This window comes from Rhinolophus sinicus, chromosome 3 (assembly GCF_057876585.1).
Source record: "Rhinolophus sinicus isolate RSI-liver-muscle chromosome 3, RSI-T2T, whole genome shotgun sequence".
NCBI lineage: Eukaryota > Metazoa > Chordata > Mammalia > Chiroptera > Rhinolophidae > Rhinolophus > Rhinolophus sinicus.
Window position 1 is genome coordinate 174,622,398 of NC_142503.1, and position 26,865 is coordinate 174,649,262.

At 43.2% G+C, this 26,865-nt stretch overlaps 2 protein-coding genes across 6 annotated transcripts; one reads left to right on the forward strand and one right to left on the reverse strand.

Annotated features, from left to right (window-relative positions):
- Positions 1–3,470: 3,470 nt before the first annotated feature.
- Positions 3,471–8,289, forward strand: SRSF5 (serine and arginine rich splicing factor 5). 5 transcript variants are annotated; one of them, XM_019733644.3, is made up of 9 exons: positions 3,474–3,613; positions 4,065–4,404; positions 4,504–4,648; positions 4,968–5,038; positions 5,163–5,261; positions 5,543–5,612; positions 6,838–6,911; positions 7,280–7,390; positions 7,472–8,289. In XM_019733644.3, exons 3-9 carry the CDS (start codon positions 4,523–4,525, stop codon positions 7,743–7,745), a joined length of 825 nt encoding a protein of 274 aa, XP_019589203.1. In that variant the 5' UTR covers positions 3,474–3,613; positions 4,065–4,404; positions 4,504–4,522; the 3' UTR covers positions 7,746–8,289. The 5 variants fall into 5 exon arrangements, with proteins under 5 accessions (XP_019589207.1, XP_019589203.1, XP_019589206.1 ...); XM_019733643.3 differs by having other exon boundaries at positions 3,502–3,738; XM_019733648.3 differs by lacking the exon at positions 4,065–4,404 and having other exon boundaries at positions 3,471–3,609.
- Positions 8,290–11,280: 2,991 nt separating this feature from the next.
- On the reverse strand, positions 11,281–26,854 carry SLC10A1 (solute carrier family 10 member 1). The gene is made up of 5 exons (XM_019733652.3): positions 26,367–26,854; positions 21,738–21,948; positions 15,312–15,490; positions 13,624–13,820; positions 11,281–11,792 (listed from the first exon to the last, which is right to left on the reverse strand). Exons 1-5 carry the CDS (start codon positions 26,720–26,722, stop codon positions 11,689–11,691), a joined length of 1,047 nt encoding a protein of 348 aa, XP_019589211.1. The 5' UTR covers positions 26,723–26,854; the 3' UTR covers positions 11,281–11,688.
- Between the last annotated feature and the right edge of the window lie 11 nt (positions 26,855–26,865).

Here is a 26,865-nt window from a genome sequence, read left to right on the forward strand (position 1 = left end):
GGTTCTACCCCAGACCAATTCATTTAGAATTTCTGCCAGTGGGAACCCAGGAGTGTTATAAACACTTACCAGATTATTTTAGTGTACAGCTGATGATGAAAAACACTGAACTAGGCACTCAAATTAAAGTACAATAGTGGTTTCACTGGTATTTTAATTATTGTGCACTAAATTAAACAACATAAAATCAGGATGTAGTAATAGAAAGAAGTCAAATAGGTATGTAGGAGTGAATCTGAGCCAAAACAGAACAGTTGAAAAACCATACATTTCCAAGTGAGATTAAGGATACTTACCCCTTCGAAAGATCTTTATAATTATCAGCTAGAATCAAGGAAGCAACACTTTTTCCTTAGTGCTGGATAGGAATTTTTAAGCATCTGGTGAGATTTAGGAAATTTACAGAGAAACAGAGTAGCTGCTGTTCAGAATGAATATTTTCCCCAGGCATGTAGTTGTGTCATGTTGAATAGAAAAAGAGATACAAATCTGAATATGCACTTTTGACCATAAGTATATTAAAACAAAGAAAGCTGGAAAATGCCCATGAATAAGTTTTATGAATAGAAAAAATCATGATACCAAATTCTATATGTGAGAATGATTCATATTTTGAAAATACAATCTTGAAAATTGTGCTTATAGAAAAACACTAAAGGGTAATTGTAAAGAAAGCCAAATAGTTATCCCTCAGGGTTGGGAATAAGGATGGCCTTTTATTAACACATTCTCATATCTATGTTTTTAAAAATGATGGTGTATTATTTTTGAATTGGAAAAGAAAACACGTCAAACACTCAGGACAAAAACCATGAGAAGGAAAAGAGCAAGATATAATCAGAGATAGATTTGGGGAGATGGGACCATGAGTGTTCTCTTTTTTCAATTGTTTTTCCTGTTGAACATTTTTGCTATATTTCTTTTTTATAACTGTAATAAAATAAACTCTATTTAGAAAGAAAGATCACATCCTGTCTCCTTGTTATGTTATTATCTGACAAAGGGAGTTGGGTGGAACATTCACAGAACATTTTAAAGTCTAGGAATCAGTTAGCTCAGGTGTTGGCAAACATTTTCTGTGAAAGGCCAGATAGTAAATATTTGGGGTTTTGTGGGTCTCTATTGCAACTACTCAGCCCTGTCTTTGTCGCAGGACAACAGATGTACATAATAATTAAATAAAAGGGAGCAGCTGTGTTCCAAAAACAACTTTATTTATGGAGAATTACCTTTGAATTTCATATACTTTTCATGTGTCATGAAATAACCATTCTTGTGATTTCCTCCAGCCCACACCATTTAAAAATGTAAAACCACGCTCAGGCTGTACAAAAATCAGGTAGCAGGCTGGATTAGGCCCACAGGTTGTAATTTGCTGACCTGAGTTAGATAAAAGCAGGAATGGGATGAATAACACATCTCACAGTTATGCTCAAAGTCCCCGACAGAGTTGGCCAATAAACTTTGTCTTTATATTAATCTGTGATTTCTTTGTACTTTTTCCTTTACTAAAAATTTGCCCCTCATTTGGATGTCTTAGGAAAAGGATGCCAAGCCATTTCATTGAAACATGCTTATAGATGACCTGAAAAAAATGCTAATGAAAACCCAGGTCTACAAATATTGAGTCTTTTCTGTGTTAGGCATTTCTGGAAAACAAAAACATGAATAACATATATCTTATTATAAGTCAGTGATGAAGGAATTATAGGTGTATACACAGAATACTGTAGGATCACATAGGAGGGAGAGTAATTCTGCGCATGGAAGATGAGTTTGTATTTATTGGAGAAATTGTTAAGAAACAATCTGGTAGGGACTTACTATGTAGTTGTCATGGAAAAAACAAGCATTGCAGAAGACAAGCGGTTTAAATTACAGTAGATCAAGTCACTAGGGAATACTGATGAAAAATTACCTTTGTGGAAATGACAAACTTTGTAACAGTAATCAAGAGAAAAGGCTTTATAAAAAAATTAGTCCCGAAGAAAATCACAACAGCACGGGCTGAAGGCACCAACTTTTTACACGGTGTACAGCACCATTGTTCCTGTTTTTTCCCCCCAGAAAACCTTTTCCAGATATCTTATTGCAGCAAAAATGTTTAGTGCGTGAAATCACAAGCTGTTGTTTCAGTTAACAACATGAAATGTATAAAATAATGAATGGGAAGACTGATTTTTTTGAAAATTATGCAGAAAGCAAACAAATTAAGTACTGGCTTGATACAATTTGTGCATGATCAAATGCCAATGTTTATCAGGCTATCAGCTAAAGATGTTTTCTTTAACTTAAATAAGTATTTCCTTTTAAATCCCCCCACACAATAGATAACTTCACTGTTTTGCTGTGTACCCGCTGAGGCTCTTTTTAAAATAAACATAAAAATTCATGAATGGACTAGCGCATGCTATATGAACTACCCAAGTTCTAATCCCGAGTTCCTAAATGCCCGGTGGTCAGTGGAGGTCAGAGTAAGGACAGGTAGCTCCTCTCCTAGAACTATTTTATCTCTGTAACTCTAGTTACAAACAGCAACCCTAGATTCTGGGCAGCTCTCAAAAAGGGGATGATTTGCGTTCCACTCAAACGTATTAAAGAAAAGTAAGCCTCTCACCATCTTCATGCCCAAATTTCTAAGCCTGACAACCTTACTGCGAAAGTGCAGTTAAGGATGTGGAGGGGCTACATTTCACATCCATTGGCCAATAAACTTGAAACTTTGAAAGCACAACATCGTTTCTGAAGAATGTAGACTATCATGTGTTACGTTACAGAAACCTGAACAGGGAGGGTTGTTAACCAAATGTGTCTGGATTCAGAAGAGCCTGAAACCTCTTAGAGCCGGCACAGTCCTAGTGCAGTGGAAATGCAGACATCGGCATTCTGGACTCCATTCAAGATGGCCTTCTAACTGCAGTCCCAATTTCAGTATTTCATCACGCGAAAAACCTTCCATTTTAAACAAAGTGCAGTTCCTTAGTCTTCTTACTATAACGAGTGTGGTTTAACACATCCCTGGGATGGTTAAAAGATTCATTGCTCATCAAAGAGCGTCCTCCAACGTGCAACCTCAAACTGCAAGCAGCAGGAAGAGGTCAGGGATGGCCAGATACTTTTTGCAAAGCCTGAGTTTCTCTTACCCAGTACTCTTCAGGTCACCATGAAAAAAAAAATCAGATAAAAGAGAGACGTTATTTATCTTAGCATATTTTTATACTAGAGATAAGGAAGAACAGAACTTGGCAGCCTAAGGAAAGCGAATATCTTCAATGACTATGCCTCCAGCGCCGGGAACCTGACGGCCGAAACTACGCCAGTTCTCGCCCCTTGGTCCCTCCCACCGCGGGCGAAGGTCGGTCAGGCGGTCACCGTAAAAAGGCCTCGGCCCCACGGAAACTTCCGTCCCTGGACCTAAGGGGGCGGTCCCATGGGCGGTCCCGGATGTGACGTAAAGACGCGCCTTCCATTTTGTGGAACGCCACAGCAGCCAAGTGCGTCAGTTGTGGAGATACGTAGACGAGTTGAGTCCTGGTCTGCGGGGAGGTAGACGGCTCCGTCGCAGACTACGGACCTCTCTTGGGTCTCAGCTGCCAAAGATCCTGTCCGGTAGGTGAGTGGCTCACTTTGAGGGAATGGCTTCTCGGATCGAGGCTTCTTCATGGCTACTCAGATCGCGAGTGGCCAGGGCTGCTCTCTTTGCGGAGGACGGCGTCCAATGAGCGCAGTTTATTCGAGGTGGGCGCTGGGGCACGTCTCCCTTTGGGTATTGTTTGAGGGGAAGTGAAGGTGGAAGGGCGGTCGTGGTTACGGTCGTTTTTACCTGGAGGGGTTGTGCGCCCCTCCCTGCCTCTGATTCACTAGTCGAACCCCTCGAGTAGTGAGCCGAGAGCTTTGCTCGGGGTGTGGTTCGGGTTTTCTGAGGGCGGGTACGGTGACTCCGGAATAGTGGAGTCGGGGGAGGGGGAGAGAAGGGAATTTGGCACGCGCGGCTCACCCCCCCCGCCGGCTACCCCGCCGCCATTTTGTGGCAACCTAGCGTCCTCCCGCCGCCATCTGCGCAGGCGCGGCCGTGGCATTGCGAGATTCCGTCTTCTACCCGCTGTGACGCTCCTGGGAGGCGGCGACGCGCGCTCGGCCCGTCGTCATTGGGCTGGCCTTGCGGAGGGCGGGGCCGGCTCCGCCCGCACTTCTCGGCCTTTCCTAACTGCGGCAGATGGGAGGGGGCCAGAAGAGCCGGGGAGAGTGTGAGGCTGCGCAGTTCCAGAGGCGGCAGTGGGCGTTGCGGTTGCTGTGTTCTGGGCCCAGGGAAGGATCGTGTTGGGAGCCGAGTTTTAATTTTGTCTGCAAGGGACCTGGCCTAATAAGAGGCACTCTTGGCAATCTTGTTTATAACATCACCCGGTAAACATTTTATTTTATGCTGTTTATGTTTTTGATCCCTTGATTAGGCATTCATTTGACATTCACTGGTGGTGTCTCAATTGAATTATTTTCTAACAGGAACTGCTAGCCGGGCGTTATGAGTGGCTGTCGAGTATTCATCGGGAGGCTAAATCCAGCGGCCAGGGAGAAAGATGTGGAAAGATTCTTCAAGGGGTATGGACGAATAAGAGATATCGATCTCAAAAGAGGCTTTGGTTTTGTGGTAAGTATTTAGTTAGAACTTCTTGAACTATCTATTGTTAAGTTCATAAAGATTTTGATAAGTAACGTTTTCGATCTTATTGAGAACAGGTAGGGTATCTTTGGAAAATGTTATGTATCCTTAAGACAGTGAACAAAAGAATTTGCTGGCCAGAAGGAAACCGGGCCTGATCACTTTTCAGTTAGACTTATTATCTACATAGCACTGTCATTAACATACTCGTCCCATTCTGTTACATGTTTTTGGTGCTCTTAATATGTTGTAGAATATATTTTGAAAACTGTGTAAAGTGTTACATTTTTTCATGCTAATACTTTAGGAATTTGAGGATCCCAGGGATGCTGATGATGCTGTATATGAACTTGATGGAAAAGAACTTTGTAGTGAAAGGTGAGAACCTTATTTTTAGTTTTATGACTATTTAGCATTGTAATATGGAGCATTCTAGGTTTTGGGTATTTTTCTAGGTCTTATTGCTTAGGTGAATAATAAAGGTTTTTGTTTCCTTCTCTAGGGTTACTATTGAACATGCTCGGGCTCGATCCCGAGGGGGAAGAGGTAGAGGACGCTATTCTGACCGTTTCAGTAGTCGCAGACCTCGAAATGATAGACGGTATGTGATGGCTTCTTTGAGCATTCATTACTGCAGGGGTATTTAGTGATTAAGAACTATTAGCAATAAGTGATTCTGATATTTACCACATAGTTCTGTTATTCTTATGTCAGTCTAGTAATTCTGATAAGTCTGTGTAATGAGTCATAAAATAATGCAGAAACTGTTGATCATTTGAATGACTTGTCATATCTGACTGCTTAAACTTGCTCAAAATTGAACAAAATAAGTACACATTGCTGCATTTTCTTCCATTGTTGAATACTTGTTTCCTTCCTCAGAAATGCTCCACCGGTAAGGACAGAAAATCGGCTTATAGTTGAGAATTTATCTTCAAGAGTCAGCTGGCAGGTTTGTTGTAATTCAGTTTTGAGATATTTTAATGTGGATTTTTAAAAAACTAATGGGTAGCTAATTTTTTATTAATATTTTATTAAAAGTAGTTTTATTTTTAATTAAATTAATGGACTTAATTGTAATTTTAAATTTTTAATTAAATGTAACTGGGGGATATTTCAAACTTTAATATTAGTGATCAAATGTAAATGTTTTGAGGATATATTTTCTTGTTTTTAAAATCAATTTTAACCAAATATTAAACCCTTTATTTGCCAGCCTATCTGTGTCGTTGGCCTTATGACGAGGAGTGCCTGTGGGTTATCCTAATCGTTGTCTTGGTCACTCTTGGTTGGGCCTGGTTGACTTTGCCAGTCAGCTCCTACAGTGATCAATTGGCCACCTCTAGATCTGTGTTTGCCGGTCTAGACGTAATCGGGGCACTTACTTGAAGTGCCAGGTTGCAGCGATCCCAGAGCGCTGATAACGTGATCTGATCCTTAAGTTGAGAGCTGTCTTCCTGTAACGCTTCCGAATAAGAGGTCCTGGTCGAAAAGAGTTGAAAGATACGAAATTAGGTGGTCGTTGGAATCCTGATCGCAGTAAAGTGGTCCTTGGTAACTGCACAAGAGTAGAACATGTCTGCATCCGCCAGTAGTCTGCTAATAGGGAGGGCTGTGCGATTAAAGGCTTCCATCGATTGGGTAGTGTCCTTCAAGTGGGTGGCGAAGAGCCAGTCGGGCATATGTCATGAAGGTTTCTTCGACCGATTAACGGTTTGCTGCTTGACTAGCCTAGGGAAATAATAATAAAGGTAAAGTAAACTTTTTTAATGACATATGGGGCACAAAATAACTGGTGTCTTGTAAATGTTCTGTTTTTTAAATATAAAATTTCTACTTTAGTCTTTAAAAGTTGTATTGTTTCTTTTTGTTTTGTTTCTGTTTTTTTTTTTTTTTTTGTTTCTTTGTTTTCCTTTTGTATTGAGCTCAGTATAGACTAATACTATTTAATGTTAAAATCTGAATTTTCTTGAAGCATTTTGCTTAAAAGCAATTTGCTATTTGCTTATTTCGTGCCCGGACATAATTTTTGAATTCTGATAGAATACAAGTGTGGTAAATGCCATGTTTGTACTTTATCTAACATCTTCTCTTTCAGTAGTCTTGTTTTTATACCATGTGGTTGTTTGTGTGTCACGTTTCCTTTTCTCTGCTTAACACAATTGTCTTGTGTTAAGGATCTCAAAGATTTCATGAGACAAGCTGGGGAAGTAACCTTTGCGGATGCACATCGACCTAAATTAAATGAAGGGTAAGTATGTACTGAAGATGATAAGAGCCTTTTAAAATATCTTGGAAATTTTACTGTGAATGTTTCTGAGTACTTAAAATTTGCACATGTTCGAATGCAGTGGTAGTTCCCAGGGGAGATTGGCCAATGTCTGGAGAGTTTTAAACATCCTACAATGCCCAGGAAAGCCCCCCACAACAAAGAATTGTCTGGCTTAAAATGACAACAGTTCAGAGGTTGAGAAACCTTACTCGAATACTGCATTGTCCATTGAGAGTTAAGACTTGGTTATAGCAATAGCAAAATGAACATAGAAAATTTAGATTCCCATAACTTGTGAGACTAAGATGTATATAAATCTACAAATGTTTTTTTTTTTTTAATTGTAGGGTGGTTGAGTTTGCCTCTTATGGTGACTTAAAGAATGCTATTGAAAAACTTTCTGGAAAAGAAATAAATGGGAGAAAAATCAAATTAATTGAAGGCAGCAAAAGGCACAGGTATCTAATTTTTAAGTCAAAGTTTTATTATGCAAATATGTAGGGCCTGCCACTTAAGTTGTATTTTTTCCCCCTTCCTAGTAGGTCACGAAGCAGGTCTCGTTCCCGGACCAGGAGTTCCTCTAGGTCACGAAGCAGGTCTCGTTCTCGGAGTCGGAAGTCTTACAGCCGGTCTAGGAGCAGGAGCAGGAGCCGGAGCCGGAGCAAGTCCCGTTCTGTTAGTAGGTCTCCTGCACCTGAGAAGAGCCAGAAACGTGGTTCTTCAAGTAGATCTAAGTCTCCAGCATCTGTGGATCGTCAGAGGTCCAGGTCCCGGTCCAGGTCCAGGTCCAGATCAGTTGACAGTGGCAATTAAACTGTAAATAACTTGCCCTGGGGGCCTTTTTTTAAAAAAAAAAAAATTCCCAAACCATACTTGCTAAAAATTCTGGTAAGTATGTGCTTTTCTGTGGGGGTGGTATTTGGAGGGGGGTTGGGTTGGGCTGGATATCTTTGTAGATGTGGACCACCAAGGGGTTGTTGAAAACTAATTGTATTAAATGTCTTTTGATAAGCCTTCTGCTCACATTTTTGTGAATGTCTGAAGTATATAGTTTGTGTATATTGACAGAGCTCTTTTATAACTAAAGCAAATTTAATTTTTTTGTACTAGAAAAATTTTGAACATTTTAGTTCCTGGTTATTCAAATATGTTAATTCAGAATTAGTTTAATGCCTCAGTTAAACTAATTAATAGCTTTGGACACTTAAAAGAGCTCTAAATTTGCTTGTATATAAAGGCTTAATTTGAGTTTTCCTTGTTAGGGTCAAGGGGGTCCTCCCATTCACCCTTTAACAGCTGCTTGGCAAGGGCGGTAAAGCAGCTGTTTGTTATTGATAATAAAAGATTATAAAACTGCTTTTTTGTCTTGTTTGTCTGAGGAAGTATGCTCTTTACTACTCCCTCCTCTTCTACATTCAACATGTTCAAAATGCCTTGTAGAGAATCCTAAAATTGTTTGGTTGGGTTATTTTTTAATTTAAATACTACTTTTGACATTGCCAGGCTGGTCAAATGATGGGCAAAGAAGGCAGTGAACTGTTTAAAACGACGACTAACAGTTTGAGTTTCCCTAGTATGTGACCCTCCCATGCTCTTTTCCTTCATCCCTGACTTACTCTGTCGACATCAGGTCACCTTTGTAACACTTAATGTCTCATGCCTATCTTAAAGGTGGTAACATAATTTTGATGGTCAGAGATCATGTGGTATTTTTTTTTCTTTGTTTTTAAATCAGTGCACATAAATGCTTTAAAGGGCTTTCACATAGCTTTATCTTTTAGTCCTGAGGTGGATGTGACAATATATGTTAAGGAGAAAACAATAGTGAAAACTGCTCGATGTTCTGTGTCCATCTTTAATGTTTAAAATGTTAGAGCCCTCTCCCTGCAGGTAAGGAGATTAATGGTGTCTTACAGGAGTCCAGGAGTCTTGGAGACTTGTTAGCTTTTAGTCCTCTAGTTGAATACTAGGCTAGGTGAATATTTGGCAACTGAATAACGTTTGCGGAATCTTCATCACTACCTGTTACATACAGAAGGTGCCAAAAAACACATTTTAAACGAAAACTTAAAATTGTAATGTGTACTGATAACAAAAGATGACTACAAGTTGTATACATTTTTTGGCACCCCCCCGGTATGTAATAACCACTACCGTTGGAAATGCAGAGACAAAGAGAGCAGGTAAGTGGTGGACTGGTATTAGACCCCAGAAAGTCTAGTTCCAGAATCCTTAAACCCCTCACTTAAGCTACATATTTACCTGCCCTGTCATGTAGGGATTTTGAGGAAAGCACTAGGAAGATTGTTTTTGGTTTCCCCAAAGTGTGAGGATCAGCTAGGGGGACTCGGTGTGGATTTGAAAGCTTTTTTGGTATACTGCCATGAAGGCTACTGACTCCTGTATTCAAGACTAGCACTCCGGCCATAAAATTGTAAAGCTGATTGTTTTAACAGGCTGGTTTTAGGGAGAGTTTATTAGGTATACTTGTTTAAATTGGATGGGGAGGGCTGGTTTTATTTAAAACGGTGGAAGCTAGTTTTTTTTCCTTTTTTTTCTGTGTTTGAGGGTTGTACAGATCAGCCAAGTTGCTGTCAAATGTAGAGGCAATTCTTTTCTCCTTGGGCTTCAAAATGTAACTCGATGGTAATGGTGTATGTATTTTGACATTTTACCAGTTGACTTCTGATTCTCCCCCACTCCCCTGTTTACTCAAAAAGGAAATATGAGTGGCTTACTATTTTCTTTTTTAAAAAATTTATTAGGGTAACTGGTTAGTAAAGTTATATAGGCAAGTGGCTTACTATTTTAATATTACAAATTATACACTGAGGCAATAAATAAAGACCCTTTTTTTGAACAAATGGTAAAGATGACTGGGAGTTGGTGTGAACCAACAAATTAGCTTAAATTCCAAGATCCAGGACCTGAGAATCTAGGTGTAAGCTTAAGCAGTTTTTTTTCGGGGGGGGGGGGGGGACGCGGGGTGAATACTGGGGAACTTTCTCCAGGGCCCATCAGTTCCAAGTCCTTCAATCTAGTGGAGGGCGCAGTTCAGCTCCAAGTCCAGTTGCCGTTTTCAATCTTTAGTTGCAGGGGGCGCAGCTCACCATCCCATGCGGGAATTGAATAGGCAATCTAGTTGGTGCAACTCACTGGCCCGTGTGGGAATCCAACCGGCAACCCTGTTCAGAGCTCGGGCTCTAGCCAACTGAGCCATCCGGCTGCCGAAAGCAGTTCTAAGACCAGCCTTTGCAGGGCATTGGCAACTTTTTGTTTTCTGTGTATTTATGTAGTTCTTTCATCTATAAGGAAAGTTTGAGGGTAATGTATCTTATTTGCAATATTAAAATTTAAGTGTAGTTGGTATACAAATTACATTAGTTTCAGGTGTACAGTACAGTGATTCAACATTTATGAACCTTACCACAGTGATCACACTAAGTTTAGCAATCATCCTGTCACTACGCAGACGACAATATTATGACTGTATGTTCCCCTCCACCTTCACTGAGGGATATCAAGTCCAGCCTTCCCTTCCTCAAAAAACTAGCTAATAATTACTTTGTGTACTTAACCAAGTTTCCTAGCAGATATTAGATATTCCTAGCAGATGTCAGATACTAGAGAACAATTGGAACATATGTCAATATGGGTATAGTGTGTAACCATAAATAGTAGACCTTTTCACAAATCTGTGTCGTAAGTTTGGTACTGGGACTATGGTAGTCCGGGACATTTGCCAGACTGATGCCTTAATATTGTCTTGGGATCAGTTAGTTGTACCTCATCACATTAAATGATACGAAAAATCACAAGTAAAGAGGCATGGTCAATTGTTGGCAAGTCTTAATACTGTCTTAAATCATTAAATGCTTGTTTGCACATGACCAATAGCAAAATGTTTAAATTTCATTGGAGGAAATTTGAACTTCAAAAATTCTAATTTGAGTTTCTTTGAATTGGGAAACCACTCATTTTGGCAATTAATTTTGAATATGTGGAATTTTGAGTTAGTATAATGTGAAAACCACTGGTACCTAATGAACTGATGGGACAGATCATTAGATAAGTGAAACAATTCTGTTTAATTTTGGTTTTTGTTGCTTGGCTTTTCTTGTTCAAGTTTTCCTTCTCTATTTCTGGGATTGTATTCTCCAAAATTGTTTGGTTTCATTATGGCTGACTTTTTGAGTTTGTCTTACCAATTGCTTTTGCATTTTATCATGTCTGCTTTGTATACTTGGTGTCATGTTTGTGTTCTCACGAACTTGAATCCCAGTAGTGCTGTCAAAAGCGAAGGAATGGGATCTGAATTTTTAAGGTTAGGATTTCTGGAGTCTACTAATCCTACTGCTATCTGAACATTTATTTCGTTTTTAGTCACAAAACTTGGAACAGGATTCGGATGTTTGATTCTAGGGTAAAACGATTTTCTGACTAACGAAGAAACAGTGCCTTTTATATACCTATTGGGTAGTTTTTTTAGAGATGGAGGGGCAAAAGGCAGTTTTGGTTCCTGCTTTCATAGGGTTGTCATTTAAAAGTCTGCCCTTTTATTTTTGAAATATCCAATTCTCAGCTGGGGATATATGAGTAGGGTAGACCCTAAAGGCAAGGCTTGATCCTGATGGTGACTGCTGGAAATGTTTCAGAAAGACTCAGACACTACTGGTGTTCTTTCATCTTTCTGCTCTGTAGTTTACCACACTGGCCTTCTGGGTTGCCTTCTGAATCCAGGCCACTGTGGGGAAGACTAAGCTGTGCTAGGGAAGCACTCTTTATGGGTACCATTTCCCAGAGGTGCTGGAACAGTAGTCTCTTCAGTTGTGGCAGCTGTGTAGATCATTTTTGTTTTATCTGTAAGATTGAAAGGGTCACAGGTGAGGAAGGAGAAAGGGAAGAATTAGTACAAAGCATGTTCAACCTGGAAGATAAAAATACCAGTTTACCCCTAGAGTGTGCTTTGGTTTTCCATCTCTACCATCTCTCCCATGATTTAACTCGAAGGAATGGTAATACTAGTAACAAAAGATCTAGTAAATTAGCAGAGGATTTCCTCTTCATGACTTCATCTCCCAACTTCTTTATATGTGCAATACAGTAGAGTTTTTTTGGTTCTTTAATTTTATTGAGGAATATTGAGGAACTGTTTCTCCAGGGCCCATCAGCTCTAAGTTGTCCTTCAATCTAGTTGTGGAGGGTGCAGCTCAGCTGCAAGTCCAGTTGCCGTTTTCAATCTAGTTGCAGGGGCGCAGCCCACCATCCCATGCAGGAGTTGAACCGGCAACCTTGTTGAGAGCTTGCGCTCTAACCGACAGCCATCTGACCACCCTCCAGAAGCTCAGGGGCAGCTCGTCCTCAATATACCGTGTTCTAGCTACTGTATGTTAGATAAGACCCGGTCTTATAGTAAAATAAGACCGGGTCTTACCGGGTCTTGTATTAATTTTTGCTCCAAAAGATGCATTAGAACTGATGGTCCGGCTAGGACTTATTTTTGGGGAAACACGATACTATAAGATAAGTATTCCACCAGGGGAAGTCATATCTTTCTCCTAGGTGTGTAAACCAAACTTTGGGGTTTAGAAAAGATCTTGAAAGAGCCCTCAGTTAAGTTCGTGTAAATAAGAGTTGAAGGATTTGATGTTTAAGATATAAAATACTGATATATGTTACCAAATAAGGTTGAGTTCTCTGGTTTGGGAAAAAAAAGACATTTGGAGTTAAAGTCCACTTTGAAGAAGGGACTCAGCTTTCTTGAGATTTGATTAAATTTTGAAGAGTGAAATGATCTGAGCCTCTTAGAAAATAGGTGTTAATTGTCTAGGAAGTTACTGTATTTTGCTGTGTACCATGCACACTTTTTTTGCCCAAATTTGTGAGAGAAAAATAAGGATGAACTAATTATACATGGATAGTACTAATTCCATAGCTATATAAATGTTTTTAGTTTTTATTTATACTTATGAGTTAAAAGTAATAAATGCTAAAATTCCTTTGTAAAACAAACAAAAAACAAGTACCTAAATGTAAACATAAAAATTTGAATTAAAAAATTAAGAGTTTTATCCCTGAAAATTTGGGCCAAAAACGTGGGTGCGCATTATACACAGGAGTGCATTATACACAGCAAAATATGGTACTAATCCAGTAGTAATCAGATTAAGGTATAAGGCATATCAAACTAGATTGTTGTGATAGCTACTGTTCAATAAGCTTAAGTTTACTTTGTAACCAGAATTGGAATCTTTTTTTTTTGGAATTCAGGGTTAGTAGGCTGCATTGTTTTAATGTTTTCCGATGTACAGGTTCCAGTGGTGCTGGGGCTCTGATCTGGTTCTAGGACATGAGAACCTAGTTCTGAAATACAAACTTCCTGAACTCTAGTGAATAAGGGGCCTTTTGCACAACTCATATCTCACAACTATCTAACGACAAAGACAGTTCTGTCCTTTCTCATCTTGAGCCCTACACATGGTCTCCCCAGTTAAAGCAGCCAAAATCGCCTCAGTCCCATGAGGCAAACTCCATCTGAAACGGAATGCAGTTAATGAAGTAGCCTTGGCTCTTTGAGGTCCCTACTTGGTGCTACCTGGTTCCTAGTGACTTGGTACGAGTTATAGTCCCATGCAAAAGGCCCTTGCCAGATACTCGCTCCAATGTGGGAGCTGAGAATAAGTCTACTCACCCTTGGGAGGCTTGATTTTCTCATAGCACCGAAAGATGGCAATGAGGAGAAGCCCTTCTCCAAGCTGGCAGATCATGTAGAGGAGAGGAAAGAAGAAGAGTGGTCCGATGACTTCAGGGGGGAAGGTCACGTTGAGGATGGTAGAGCAGAGTTGGACATTCTGGCATCCGGTCTCCATGCTGACAGTGCGGCTGCACCTGTGGAGGTAACACAACCAGCCCCTTATGCCCTCACAGGAGCAGCCTCACTTGCCTGTCTCCTGTCTCCCAGGTGCTCCAGGACCCATTCAATAGTCCAAGACAGGAAGATGGGAGAGAGCCTGACTCATTCCTTAAAATCACTCACCCAGCCCTGTAGAAAAGTGGTGGCTAGTAGATTCATGTCAGGGAGTTTTTATTAGATCATTTTTTTATTAGCTTGGAAATCTACAGTTTTTCTACTTTTGTAGAACGACCAAATTAAAATTTGGAGAAATGTCCAGCTGGTGGGGGATGAAGTTAGCCAATATCACTCATTGGCTTGTTAGGTTGGGATTACGTATAGAACAGTTACAACTTCAACATGCAGTAAAAGATTGAAGTATCTGGGGACCTTGTCCTGTTCCCAAGTTTCTGGCTTGGAAACCTTTAACTCCAAAACATGATTGGGGGGGGGGGGGAACCAAAATAGCCTCAATTCAGCCCCATTTATCTGTCTTTGGAACACATTCTCTTGGTTTTGCTTTCCATTTTATGGATTAAAGAATGGGATGTTTACACTTAGTGAATATGTTGAATACACTTAGTTTAAAAATTGAGTTGCAATTAGTGTATTAAAATAGTTGTTACTAAAACCCCTGAGAGCTGCCTCAGCACATGAGGAAGACTACTTTGATGGCACTTGATTCTGTTGGGATGCGTGTCACTGTTTCTGTGAAAATTGACTTTGAGTGGTCATTGGCAGCCTTTTGACTACTATGTCACCATGTGTTGCATCCTATAGTAATTGTTTTTTATTAGCCTGTTTCAAAAAGATTTTTAAATTGTATTTTTAAAGCACTTCAGTTTTCGGGTGGAGGAGGGGGTTGGGCTAGGCTGCCGCTAATGTATAGACTCCTGCATAAGCATTTGTCTATTACGGCTGAAAAGCGAAAAAGTTCCTGAAATGTACTGCTCTGTATAGAGAGGTGCTTGATGTTCCCACATCAAGCTCGCAAGTCACCTGTTCCCCTAAAGGAGCAGCTGTCTGTGAATTGGATTAGACTATAAAGCTGAGGCCACAGCTCTTTCAGTTCTGAGTGCTACTTAGTGCTACTCTGCCACTTGGTGGCGTCCTTGTCAAGGCACAAAAGGAGGAAAAGAAGGAAAGGAAGAATATTATCAACACTTGTCATGACACGGAGCTACCCCGGTGCCATTAGCTACCAGGGAGTTGGGCAGGAGATGGAATCTAGGCTCTGGAGGGAGGACTTTGCCATGAGTTGTTGCTCTTTGGATGATTAGATGTGTTTGGTCTCAATTTATGTTCCTAACCCATTCACTTGCGTCCGTTTCCAATATTTCTCACAGTCCAAAGTTCCTTGTTCGGTTGATGCATTTGAACATATTGCTAAGAAAATGCCTTCCCCAGATCTCCGATCTCAGCCTTTTCCTGAGAAACCCGGACAAGAATGAGGCCCATGGGACAGTGAGACCTAAGGCAATACCTACTGTCCACTGAGGCGGAAGAGAGCAGAGAGAATGTAGCCCAGCAGAAAGCCGATGAAAGGCATCAGGGAGGAGGTGGCCCACAAGCGGAGTGTCATGACAAACATGATGCTCTTGCCCACATTGATGGCAGAGAGCGCTATGACGGCCACACTGAGCAACAGTGTGATGATCATCCCTCCCTGCGAATGAGGACAAGAAGAAAAGGCGATTAGAAGGGTGGTGGGGAAGGGGAAGAGCAGAGGGGGCGGGGAACATCGCTGGGCACTGAGCTGGAAAACATTTTTTAAAAAGTTGGTATTTGAAGTGGAAGGGAGTACAAAAGACCTTTATTTCCCGTCTTTTTTGAACTTATCAGTAGCTAGGAAACTGGAGGACAGAAACCTGATTAACACTTGTTACTAAAGACTCAGCCAAGCACAGCTTCAGCTTGACATCTCAGGAGGTGCTGGGGCTCTGAAGGAATGACTTCGTCTCCCTGCGAAGTGGAGCTTGTACATTAAACGTTTTCTTGCAAAGTCATTAACTCTGGAGCTTGTACACACAATCCTACAGTACTGCCATTGCTCCAAATATTTTGGAACTTACTACGTGTAATTTTTAGAATCTGTACTTGTCTCCAATACCTCCATTACAGGCAGGGACTTTATATATTTTAGGATGAATTTGACTTCAGGAAGTTGCCAAGAGTCATTTGAAGTGAAGCTGGTAAACAAGTTGGATTATAAAGTCAGGTAATGTGGTTTTAGATGGTAAATGGTATACAGCTGTAAAGGGAGGAGCCTACTTTCTTGAGGGACCTGCAAATTGGATGTGAAGGAAGTTCCCAAAAGGAGTTTCAGAAATATCTTGGGTGATAACGGCATCATCAGAAACAATGCAGGACCACCCTGTTGCTGTGGAAAGGCTGTGAAAGCAACATTTACTGCTTTTAATAATATTAAGTATATGTTAATATTAAGACAATATTTTTATTTTAAAAATTATTTTTTTATAGTTGCAGTTTACCATTTAAAATTTTCAATAGGTAGATTTGCAGTGAAATTAAAATGTTAAGATTTTTCAGCATGCGACATAAGCATTTTTTTGTCTGCATTTTAGAGTATAACACACTTCAAACAAAATTTATGCACAAATTTAAGGCACTCTGTCTCACCTTTTGAGTAAAGATACACACACACACACACACACACACTGAACTTTTTTTGAACTTACCATCTTATTTTGTAATGATTAAATGTATTGGCTCAGTTTCCAGTTCATTCACATGTGTAGCATTTTATGTTCCTAATGTCATTTTTAAAAATTGTGGTAAAATATAATAGTTAACCATTTTAACCATGTTTTAGTGTATAATTCAGTGGCACTAATTACATTTACAATATCCTGTTAACATTTATTTATTTTTGCTCAAATTTCAGCCGTCCAGTTTTGCATTTCTGTTTTAAATCCATGTTCCAACTGATGTAGTCATACAAGACATCACATGTACCAAGTAGCGGCCTCATGCCAGGATAGGAAGGAATTTGACAGATCTCATCAATAATCCACATCCTTCAAGTTTTATTGAAAGACTTAACTGATGAGCTACTCAGTTTGCTCTTGCATTGTAGATTGATTTCTGCTTTTGGATTTCTGCCTTTTGAATTTGTCTTCTGCCTAATGACCAAGTAGTTTTGACCTCATCAAAAGAGTATAATGGATAATGTAGGGGACATTGGGCTACAGGAATTGTCCATGAATCCAAATGCCCTCTTTCTTTGTGTGGGCATTCACTCTCATTCCCTCACTCTTGTTCTCCCACTCTTGGATGTAGAGTGGTTATAAGCACAGACGTTAGTGTGACTCTGGTGTGAAAACTGGCCCAGGCAGTCTCAAGATATGTAAATTTGGGTGAGTCACTCAACCTCTCAGGTTGATAACACAGGACCTGGGCATATAAGAACCACTCACCAAATTGTAGCTCCTGTTATTACTTATAAGTACAGGAGAGGAAATTAACATCCCAATGTATTCTGTCACTTTCAGTCCTGCCAGTTGTGGAAATCTTATGTCCACAACCGCCTAATGAGACAGAGGTCATAGGTAGTTGCTTCTCCATGTTTTGTACCACCTGACTTCTCTGCCCTGTCATAGCTGATTGAAGCTGTGATGAGTGTTCATTCATGTGTAACCAATCCAGCAGCTGGACCCAGGAGATGACCTGGCTCCAAATCTTCCTACAAAGTTGGCCTACACAGGTTGGTGAATGACCCATCTAGTCAGATCCTCTCATTGTGGGAGTTTGCAGAATTACAGAGAGCAGAGCAAGTGTTAAAAGATAGGCCTTGGAGTAGCAGGAGCCACAAGTTGGCAGAAGCCATGTGACAAGGGATAATCCGGTCAGTTCATCACTAGCAGCACGTATAGGAAAAGCAAACAGATTGGTTGAGCCAATGTAACAGGGGACACTTATTAAAGAGTGTGATGACTTACGGTAAAAGTGGCTCCTGGGCCATGGCATGCTCAGGTTCATCAAGCTGACCACATAGCCTTGAATAAGCCCTTGCATATGTCAAGTGTTAACTTGAATTGCCCTTCCAAGGCGGCGTCCCTGAAATCATCTCTCGGCACATCTAAATATAACCTCCCACTAGGGGGCGCAACGGGTTGAGCAGAGTTTGAGCAGATAACCTGCCAGACCCAGTTTTCAGAAATTGGATAATTTTGATTGGAAAGTCTCTAGGAAGGTTAAGTGTGCAAAGAGGTTGGGAGGATTGTTGGCTCATTTTTCAGTTTATAACTTACTATATTTTATGGCACAGGCAGATGAAGGATGACCATGGCCCTCAAAGCCATGAACGCAAGGAAACCTCAGCTTTTGCATTGGGACCTCACATTTGTCTCTGCATTCCCACAAAAGTGGTTCCTGTTTGGGAGTATTTGAGAAATAGAGCTATTGGCCTCCGGTTGTTAAACCTTGGAGGTTTAGCTGTGGTAAATTGGGTCCAGTGTACACCTGTGTTTTGTGGTTCTGTTACCAGTCCCTGTCTTTCCAGCCCAGGTGTATCTTAGCCCTTTTAATGTTTTCTGGGGTCAGTTTGACTCCATTTTTGCTGTGGAATTGAGCAATGGATATGCAGCACAACCGGACAGGAGGGTGATTGATAATCCTGGCTCTGCCAAGTAACTTTCCCAGGCCTCAGTTATTCTACCTATAAAATAGGAATAAGGCAGGAGACTGCACTTCATCTTGAAGGCCTTTCCAACTCTAAGACCTGAGGTTCTTTTTGTGTCCTCAGAACACTTTAAAATTATTCCGAGGTAAAAAGGAGGCATATATTATATCAATTGCACTTGGGTTTCTAGTTTTTGGTTTGGTAATCTATAAAATGGGGGAGGGCAGAGTTCCATTAAGTCATATCAGGGGTCACTTTACATTTTTACATTCTGTGATTTTTTTCTTTATTCTTATACCCCCACAAACTATTTGAATAAATGAAATGATGAACACAACATGTTTCTGTTGTGTTCTTTTCTCCCCCCTGCTAACATGTGGGAGACAGAACTTGCCCTTTTTTCTCAGGTGTTGGCTGTGGGGGCACTGTGCTAGGTGCTGGGGTTCAGTGTTAAGACACAGCCATAGGATCTTGCTTCTTGAGGAACTCGAGGTTACGAGGGCATAAAAACATACAGGTACAGTGGTACCTCGGTTTTTTAACGTAATCCCTTCCGGGATGACCGTTCGAGTTCTGAAACGTTCAAAAATAGCCGACAGCTAGGCCTCAGGATCTTGCACTCAGTGGAAGCCACATGACATGTTCGACTTCCGAAGTGTGTTAAAAAACCGAAGCATTTACTTCTAGCGTTCGTAAACTGAAATGTTCGTCAACAGAGACGTTCGAAAACAGAGATGTATTTATAATGCAGTATGATAAATGCTGCAACAGGCCAGTGTTGGGTGCTATGCATGTAAATACCAGCATCCTAATCCCACCCAGGTTTGTGGGTTGAGGAAAGCTTCCTGGAGGAGGTGCTGTTTGTGTTGAAATGTGAAGGGTGAATAGGCGTGAGCCCAGTGAGTGAGGTGGGACTTGGCGAGGGGAGAGTGTTCCAGGTGGAGGGAATGGCATGCAAAAAAGAGAGCTGAGACTGGAGAGGTCAGTTGAGACCAAAGGCCTGAGGAACCACATTAAGGAGTTTATATCCTGGAGGAGAGTAAAGAACCAGTGAGGGGCTGTAAGCAGGGGAGTGACAGGACAACAATTTGTACTTTCCACCTTCAGGGTAAAACTCGGTCAGGGAGCCAGGTTAGAAGGCTCAGTTGTCTAGTGAGAGAGGATAGTGGCCGGAATGAAGACAGTGGACGCAGGATGGATTCAAGCAGAAGCAGGTAGAGTTGACAATCACCGATGAGTGTGAGTGGGGAGGGAGAAGGGGCATTGAGAATCACTTCCGGTTTCTGGCTCAGGCAGTTGGGCCCATTGAATGCCATTCATCGAGATAATCGGGGGAGAAGAGCAGATTTGGGGAGGAAATGATTTTAATGAAAGACAGTGTGTTTTAAATGCCTGAGGGATATTCATGTAGAAAGATTTCTCAGTTAATAAATGGATTCTGGAGTCAGGAGAGTTGAGGGCTGACGATGCAGTTCTGGAAATCATCTCAACTTGTAGATGTTTGTTGAGATGGATGAGATCTCATGGTGAGGAGATCCTGGGCTTAGGGAAGCCTGGCAAGAAAAGCAGAAGCTTGAGCTGAATGCAGAGAAGTAACGTTTACCAGAAGAACTCACACGGGAGTCTGAAAAGAAGTGCCAGAGATGTTGTAGGAAAATGGGAGTGCTCGAGCCACTAAAGTTGAGGGGGAAGGCTTCTGAGGAGGCCGTACCTTTTGGTATGGAAAGTCAACCATACTGAAAGCTGCCAAAAGGTCAAGGAAGAATTGAGTTTTGGTGAAGAAAGTGGAGTAAGTGGTCATTAAGATGCTGAGTGGATGGAGCCCAAGGAGGATAGAAGAGCAGGATTCATTGTTGGGGGCCTGGTCACTTGTGAGAGCAGCCCCAGTAGCCGTGTGTGGAAGTGGAAAGTGTGGGGAAGGTTGTCTCCCAAAGCCTGGCTTGGAAGCAGGGAGGAAAGAGAGGTGTTGGCTGGGATGGGAGGTGAGGGATTGCTTTGTTTTTAAAGATAGGAGAGCTGTGACCTGTATCATGCTGATTGTGAAGAATTAATATAGAGAAGTTCTAGAAATGAGAATGAGATGGGGAAGGTTGCAAAGGTAGGGAACATGATCAAAAGGAGATCTCTGAGAAGCAAGGATGGAGAGGATGGAAGATGCCATCGAGAACAGAGTGGGGGATCAGCCACGGCAGGAGGAGGAATGATGTCCATGTCTTCCAACAGATGGGAAGGGGAGCTGTGGCCACGCTCTTAGGACTGTACCAGGACAGGGCGAAAACTAGTGTTGACAATGGTAGTGTGAAAATAAACGACCCTGAAAACCCAGCTTCTTGGTCTTAGGGGCCAAGCTGCTGCCAAGCTTCAGTTTGCAAGTATAACAGCATGCTGTGTAGACTGGGCCAAGGGCGTGGATCCAGGGCAGGATGGAAACAGGACCTCAGAATGTCAGGAGGCAGAGTCCTTCCTGAGCAGTAATGTATAGTGAGCCAGAGTGGAGATTGACAGGGACGGAGCGCTAAGGTCACAAAAGCTGGCAGCGGGACCATGGTTGCACTCCAAGAGTCCGTGATCCTTCCAAGGGCAAGACAGTGGCATGATGCCCTGTCTGTGACCACAGCGCTCCCCTAACTGCTCTGGGGTCCTATTCACTCCATGCTCCTCCCATCCCATTCCTGAAATGCTGGGAGTGGACACACCACGTCTTCCCATTGGGCTTATTGTCTAGTCAGCCACGTTTGCCCTTGGTCCTCCCCTGAACTCCTCCATTCAGACTTCTCCCCAGGCTTACCCCAATCCTATCCTTTCTTCATGGTCTGGCTCAAGACCGTCTCCTCCAGGAAGCCTTCCTTGACCACCTGGCCCTCACTAGACTCACCCCCTTGCATTCTGCCAATGCTTGATTGTATAGTGTGTTGAGTCTTGTTTCTCATGTGTTAACTTCACTTTCTGCAAATAAACTCTTTGTGGACAGTGAATCCTCAGAGAGTGTAGCACAAAACTTAGCATCTAGTTGGTGCATAATAAAAGTTTAATTTTATTATTAAAATAATGTTTATATCTTATAATGGTGTTTTACTTTTTTCCTCCTGACTTTTCAAAAGTATTCTTAGGTACATTACAATCCCATGAAGTAGGTACTCCAATAGTAGACTTTTTTTTGTTGTTAATAAGGAAAAAAAACCAACACAAAAAAGCTCAAATGACTTGCCTCAAGCCACACACTGAGATGAAAGCGGTCTTCTTTCCCCCTGCCCAGACCCCGGGTTCTTACCTTGATGACATAGCGCACATATTGTGGTCGTTTGGCATTGAGGAAGATCCCTATGGTGCAAGGAATGAGAATCAGGACCAGTGACAGCACAATGCCTCCATAGGGTACCTTCTGCTTCAGGTCCCCATCATAGATCCCCCTGCTGTAAATGTACAGGAGGAGGGGCATCATGCCCAGGGCAAAGAAGGTGGAGCAGGTGGTCATCACGATGCTGGGTGGGAGACATGGGAAGAGCGCAGAGAGAAAGCCCGTTAATAGAGACTATTTCGCTGAGCGCCGGCTGTGTGCCTGGCAACTCACATACATTGCTCCATTTCCTTTCCCAGTAGCCTCAGGAGGTGAGCATACTGTCTCCCTTTGGTGGATGTAGAAGCTGGGGACTAGAAGAGTTGTGACTTGCTCAGGATCACGCAGGGAGTAATGGCTGAAGCAGGATTTGTACCCAGGTCTGTCTAGCTGCTTCAATCCCTGTGTGATTCCCTGTGGAAGGAACCATTCTGATCGCCTTTGTAAAAGAACTTTTTTTGTTCTGAGCATTTGCCATAAGCACCGCCCATTCGGAAGAAAGCTAACTGTGTGAGCCCACCATTCTGACTATATCCCATTGGATCACAGAATAGCGCCCGACCTTAGAGTGTCTGCCTTAGAGCCTAGGCGACGGCTGGACTTGGCTGTGTCCGCCTGAGGTAACAAGGATTAACTACATGAAGAGCACTTTCTCTCTTGGGGAGTTTGAATGTGAGACACAGTGACAGAATGCTGAGTCTTTGAGAGTGGGCAGCATGAGAGGGATGGTCAGACAGAAGCCAAAAACATGCAAGTAAAAGAGGTAAACAGAGGCCATGATCAGAAAGACTATAAAAAATAGCAGCAAAGCAGTAGAAACAGGATAATTGAAGGATCATAACGGTGGTGCAAGAGAGAAGGCAGCAAGTTACCCATTGTTACTAAGTGACCGGATTACCTGGTCATCACACCTGCTTTGTATCTTGATTACTATTCTCGTCCCCAACACCGATATTCTCATGTTTTTTACTTTCTGGTTTGTACTTACATTAGTTACGATAAGTTGAGGATGGATCAATACAAGTAACCTATAGAGCCGTTCAAACACACGAGGTAGCTATTTTATTTATATGTCCATATTTCAAAAAAGCAGATTGTGAGATGATATTGGCAGCATGACAGCATTGATAACAAAATTTAAAAACATGCAAATAGAACAGTATGTGTTGTTTATGGATAGGTACATAAGTAGTATAAATAGTAGAAATGATACTATAACAGTGCTAAATTCTGGGAGATGCTCCCTGTGGGGCGGGTAGAGGGGGATGAGATCGGGGTGGGGCCCGTGGAGACTGCAGTGTTAGCTATTGATCTTTTCTGAGGAGAAAGGCCACACACAACGGGTGTGCTTGTTTTGATGTCCTTGGGCAGAGGAGTCATGCTTACTTTGGCTTGGCATGTCAGGAGTTCTGGAATTTGCTCTAGGACTTGGTGTGCTTTGTGCACAGGGGGGTGTGGGAGCCAGGTTGCTAGACCTTCAGGTAATTCCTCCACATGTGTAAATGCTGGACACTGGTCAGGGACGCACGCCCACCTCCTAACGTGCTGGTATCTGTGACTGTCACGATCCTCAGTGTACACTGAAGGACAGGGATGGGAGGTGACTGGTCCAGATGCTAGTTCCAAGACTGAAACCTGCGTCATACATAGTGACACTATGGACCCGGATACCTCTCAGGGGCTCAGGGGAAAAGGAACACATTTGGTTTTTTTTATTTTTCCTCCCTGCTTACGTTCTCAGAGCACTGCACAGACCCTACTTCTGGATATCCATACACTGTGTTTGCCGGATGGGCTGTGAGACACTGTCAATAGAGGCACTGGAGGCAGAAGCTGAGGGAACTGAGGGGACCCGGCAGAATCTCTGTGGTGAAGCGGAAACTTCTGGGAACCCAAATGGCTTCCGTCTCATCCTGGTTAGGCCTCCTATGTATGTCATGGTGGGGAGGCCTTTGGGAAGCCTTGGGTTGTGTCCATGTCTGTTGTCCCCACAGCCATTGGCTCTGGTCTCTGCTGTGGGCTGGGTCGGGAAGAGCAGATGAACTGAAAGGTTGTCAGAGGGGCCCAGTTCCCTCTGGCACTCTCTGTCCCTGATAAGCCAAGCTTGCTTCTTTGAGGACATTGTCTCTTGCCTGAAGGTCACTGCATTTTTTGGAGCTTGTCTAAGTGGCATCCTTGAGGAAGGAGCCTGGCTGGCATGAGAGGCCCACCTGGTGGTCCAGCCTCCCAGAATGTTCCTGCCTGCCTGTGATGGCAGGTGGCCCCAGACTCACTCCAGCTGTGAGGCAGAGTCACTGGGAAGAGAGAGCCCAGGATTGGCTCTAGACACCATTTTCTCATCAATTCTGGGAAACCTCTGGCAAGTCTCTGGATTTCAGCTTTCTCATGTCTAGAGTGGAATTGGGGTTTGAAGATTCCTCCCTACTCTAAATGGGAAATAGGATAGTGTTGTGCTTAAAGAGAAGTCTCAAACTGGCAGCCTTTGTGTGACATCTGGCCCTCTGATATGTATGGTTTGGCTTGCGTAGTGTTTTTAAAAATTTTGCATGAGTTACCAATATTTAAAAATTTGGAGATTTCACATAAAAAGGGAGTTTCTACCTTCTCTTGAAAAGTGGGAAGCTGTGGCAGTGGTGGCTTCCCGCTCCCAGGGGACACCCATGGTGGCGATGCATGGCATCTGCCCTGTTTAGGGAGGCCCGTGCCTCTGAAGCTGGCAATCAGCCTTCAGCCATTTTGTTCATTTATGTGTGCGCCTGGCCCTGAAGGTATTTGAGTAAAAGCACAGGCTTTGGAGCCCTCCAGGCTCAGTTTCCTGATCTTCAAATGGTGCTCTTACAGGGCACCTCCTCACAGGAAGCTATATGAGGAGCTCATGTAACGTGCTTGGCACAGAGCCTGGCTGTTTCCTCTTGTCAGTATCATTGTCACAATTATAATACACTTGACAAGCTGTCCTAATGGAACTCAAATTGGAATAGGAAGTCTGGCAACACATGATGGGCGATGATGAGATTCACGCTCTGCCCGTGCGGTCTGAGGCATGGCGGAATGTTCATGGGTGGTTCGTCTGTGGGAAGGGGCTTTATGGTGGAAGGTGGACATTCAGCAGAACATTATCTCTTGTGGGGTTTAGATAGAAGCGACAGCCCCCAGGTGCCCAGACAAGGAGGCTGAGCAGGAGAACATGTTGGGGGGTCACATTCCCGAGTCACTGGAGGCCTGCTGGGGATGGGCCTTGAGCCTCGGAAATGCAGGTATGACTGAAGAGGTCTCATTAGCACCCACCGGGTACAGCGGCTGAGACATCTGGTCACTCACACTTAAAAACTCCCACATTGCCCTTTACGTGGTCCCACTCTGCTCTGCTGCTTCTGCAGACCCACAAAGCCCTCAGAGCACCCCTTCCCTGACACCTGACTTCCTGCATCCCTTCTGAACCAGAATTAAGATATAGCCCAGGTTTCTCAGGACACAGAAGCCATGACGAGCCTTGGCCAGAGGCCAGATCAAGACTGAGGGCTTGCTTTGCAGCAGGAGGGATTTTGATTAGACAGAGGGAAGAACTTCCTCACAGTGAGGTGGTTGGACATTGAATATGTTCCCGTGGGAGACTATACAAGCCAACCTCCTCTGTGTCCCTCTCTTCCCATCAACGACCTCAGTGAGGGCTGAATCTGGTGGCGAGTCCAGAGCAGTTCAAATGGCAGGTCCAGGTAAACCCCAACTATCGCTTTCGGTTTTTCATTTAAAAATCGACCCTAACCTCACTTGGCATCACCGGGAGGGGAGTCCTTTCTTGGCTCATTTCCTCAGTAAAGTTTGACAATGAGTGGGGTGCTGACAGACACACAGGTGGACTGTCTGAATCCACAGCCCTACCTGGAATAGAAAAGCATCTCCACTGAGGCCCGAGACAAGGCTTAGATAAAGGCAGGAGCTTCTGCAGGTGAGTTTCCTCAGTCAGCATAGGGAGTGCTGCTGACTCCCCCACCCCCCAAACACCCCAGTTTGGCTGAGGTTAGGCCCAGAATAATCTGGCTGGTGCTGGGAAACTCTCGGATCTACCTGGTTGTGTCTTTGCATGGAAGTGTTCCTGCGTCTTATGGGAGGGTGTGCGGGAAGCTAAGAGGAGACATTCCATCTGCCTGGATAGGAGCTTGGAAGTTCTTGCTTGCTCTGCAGGGATTGGGGCCCCCTTGATCTCCATGGAGATGTCTGGAACGTGGCCTCAAAGCAGACAACTTGCCTACCGTTGCAGGCAGGTGAAGTTCCCCACAGGCCCCTTTGGTTTAAATCAGTACTCCTTCAAGACGATTGTTATGTCCCACTTGAGATTCTGGGTGTAGGGAGGTCTCCAGGATGCCCGGACCCCCTTTGGCTTGCTGCTTAACCCAAGACATACCCCCGCTCCTGCCCCCAGCCCAGCATAAGCTTTGACAAAAAATGCCTGCCACCCCCTGCCCTAGTATCCACCCAGCCCCCACTCACTCCTCCTGGCTTTAGCCCAGCTCTTCCCCTTGATTGTGACATCTCCAATATGGCCCTCATTCCCAGGCCTACCTGAGGTTCATGTCCCCCTTCATGGCCAGACTGAAGACGTTGGACAGGTTTCCCCCAGGCGAACAGCCGCAGATCAGGATGGCCAGTGCCTCAATGTTGTTCAACCGGAAGATCTTACCCACCAGAAAGGCGGTGAGGGGCATTATGCCGTACTGTGCCACCAGGGCAATGGCCAGCCCCTTGGGCTTCCAGAAGTGAGCCTTGATCTTGCTGAACTCCATGGTGCAGCCCAGCGAGAGCATCATGATGAGCAGCATGGACACCAGGATGACGCTCAGTGCCAGATCGGTGGGGCGCTTGCCAAAGTTGGGTGGCAGGGTGAAGTTGAGCGGGGCTGACCCATTGTGGGCTTCCATTCTCCCGTGCGGCAGCAGAAGGCCGAGAGACCTGCACAGCCTGGCTGGCCTGCTGACTGCCTCCCCTGCTCAGTCCTTGTAGGGCACCTTCTTCGATCACCTTCCAGGGCAGAGTTTCAGGACAAAGGGAGCTGGAGCAGGTC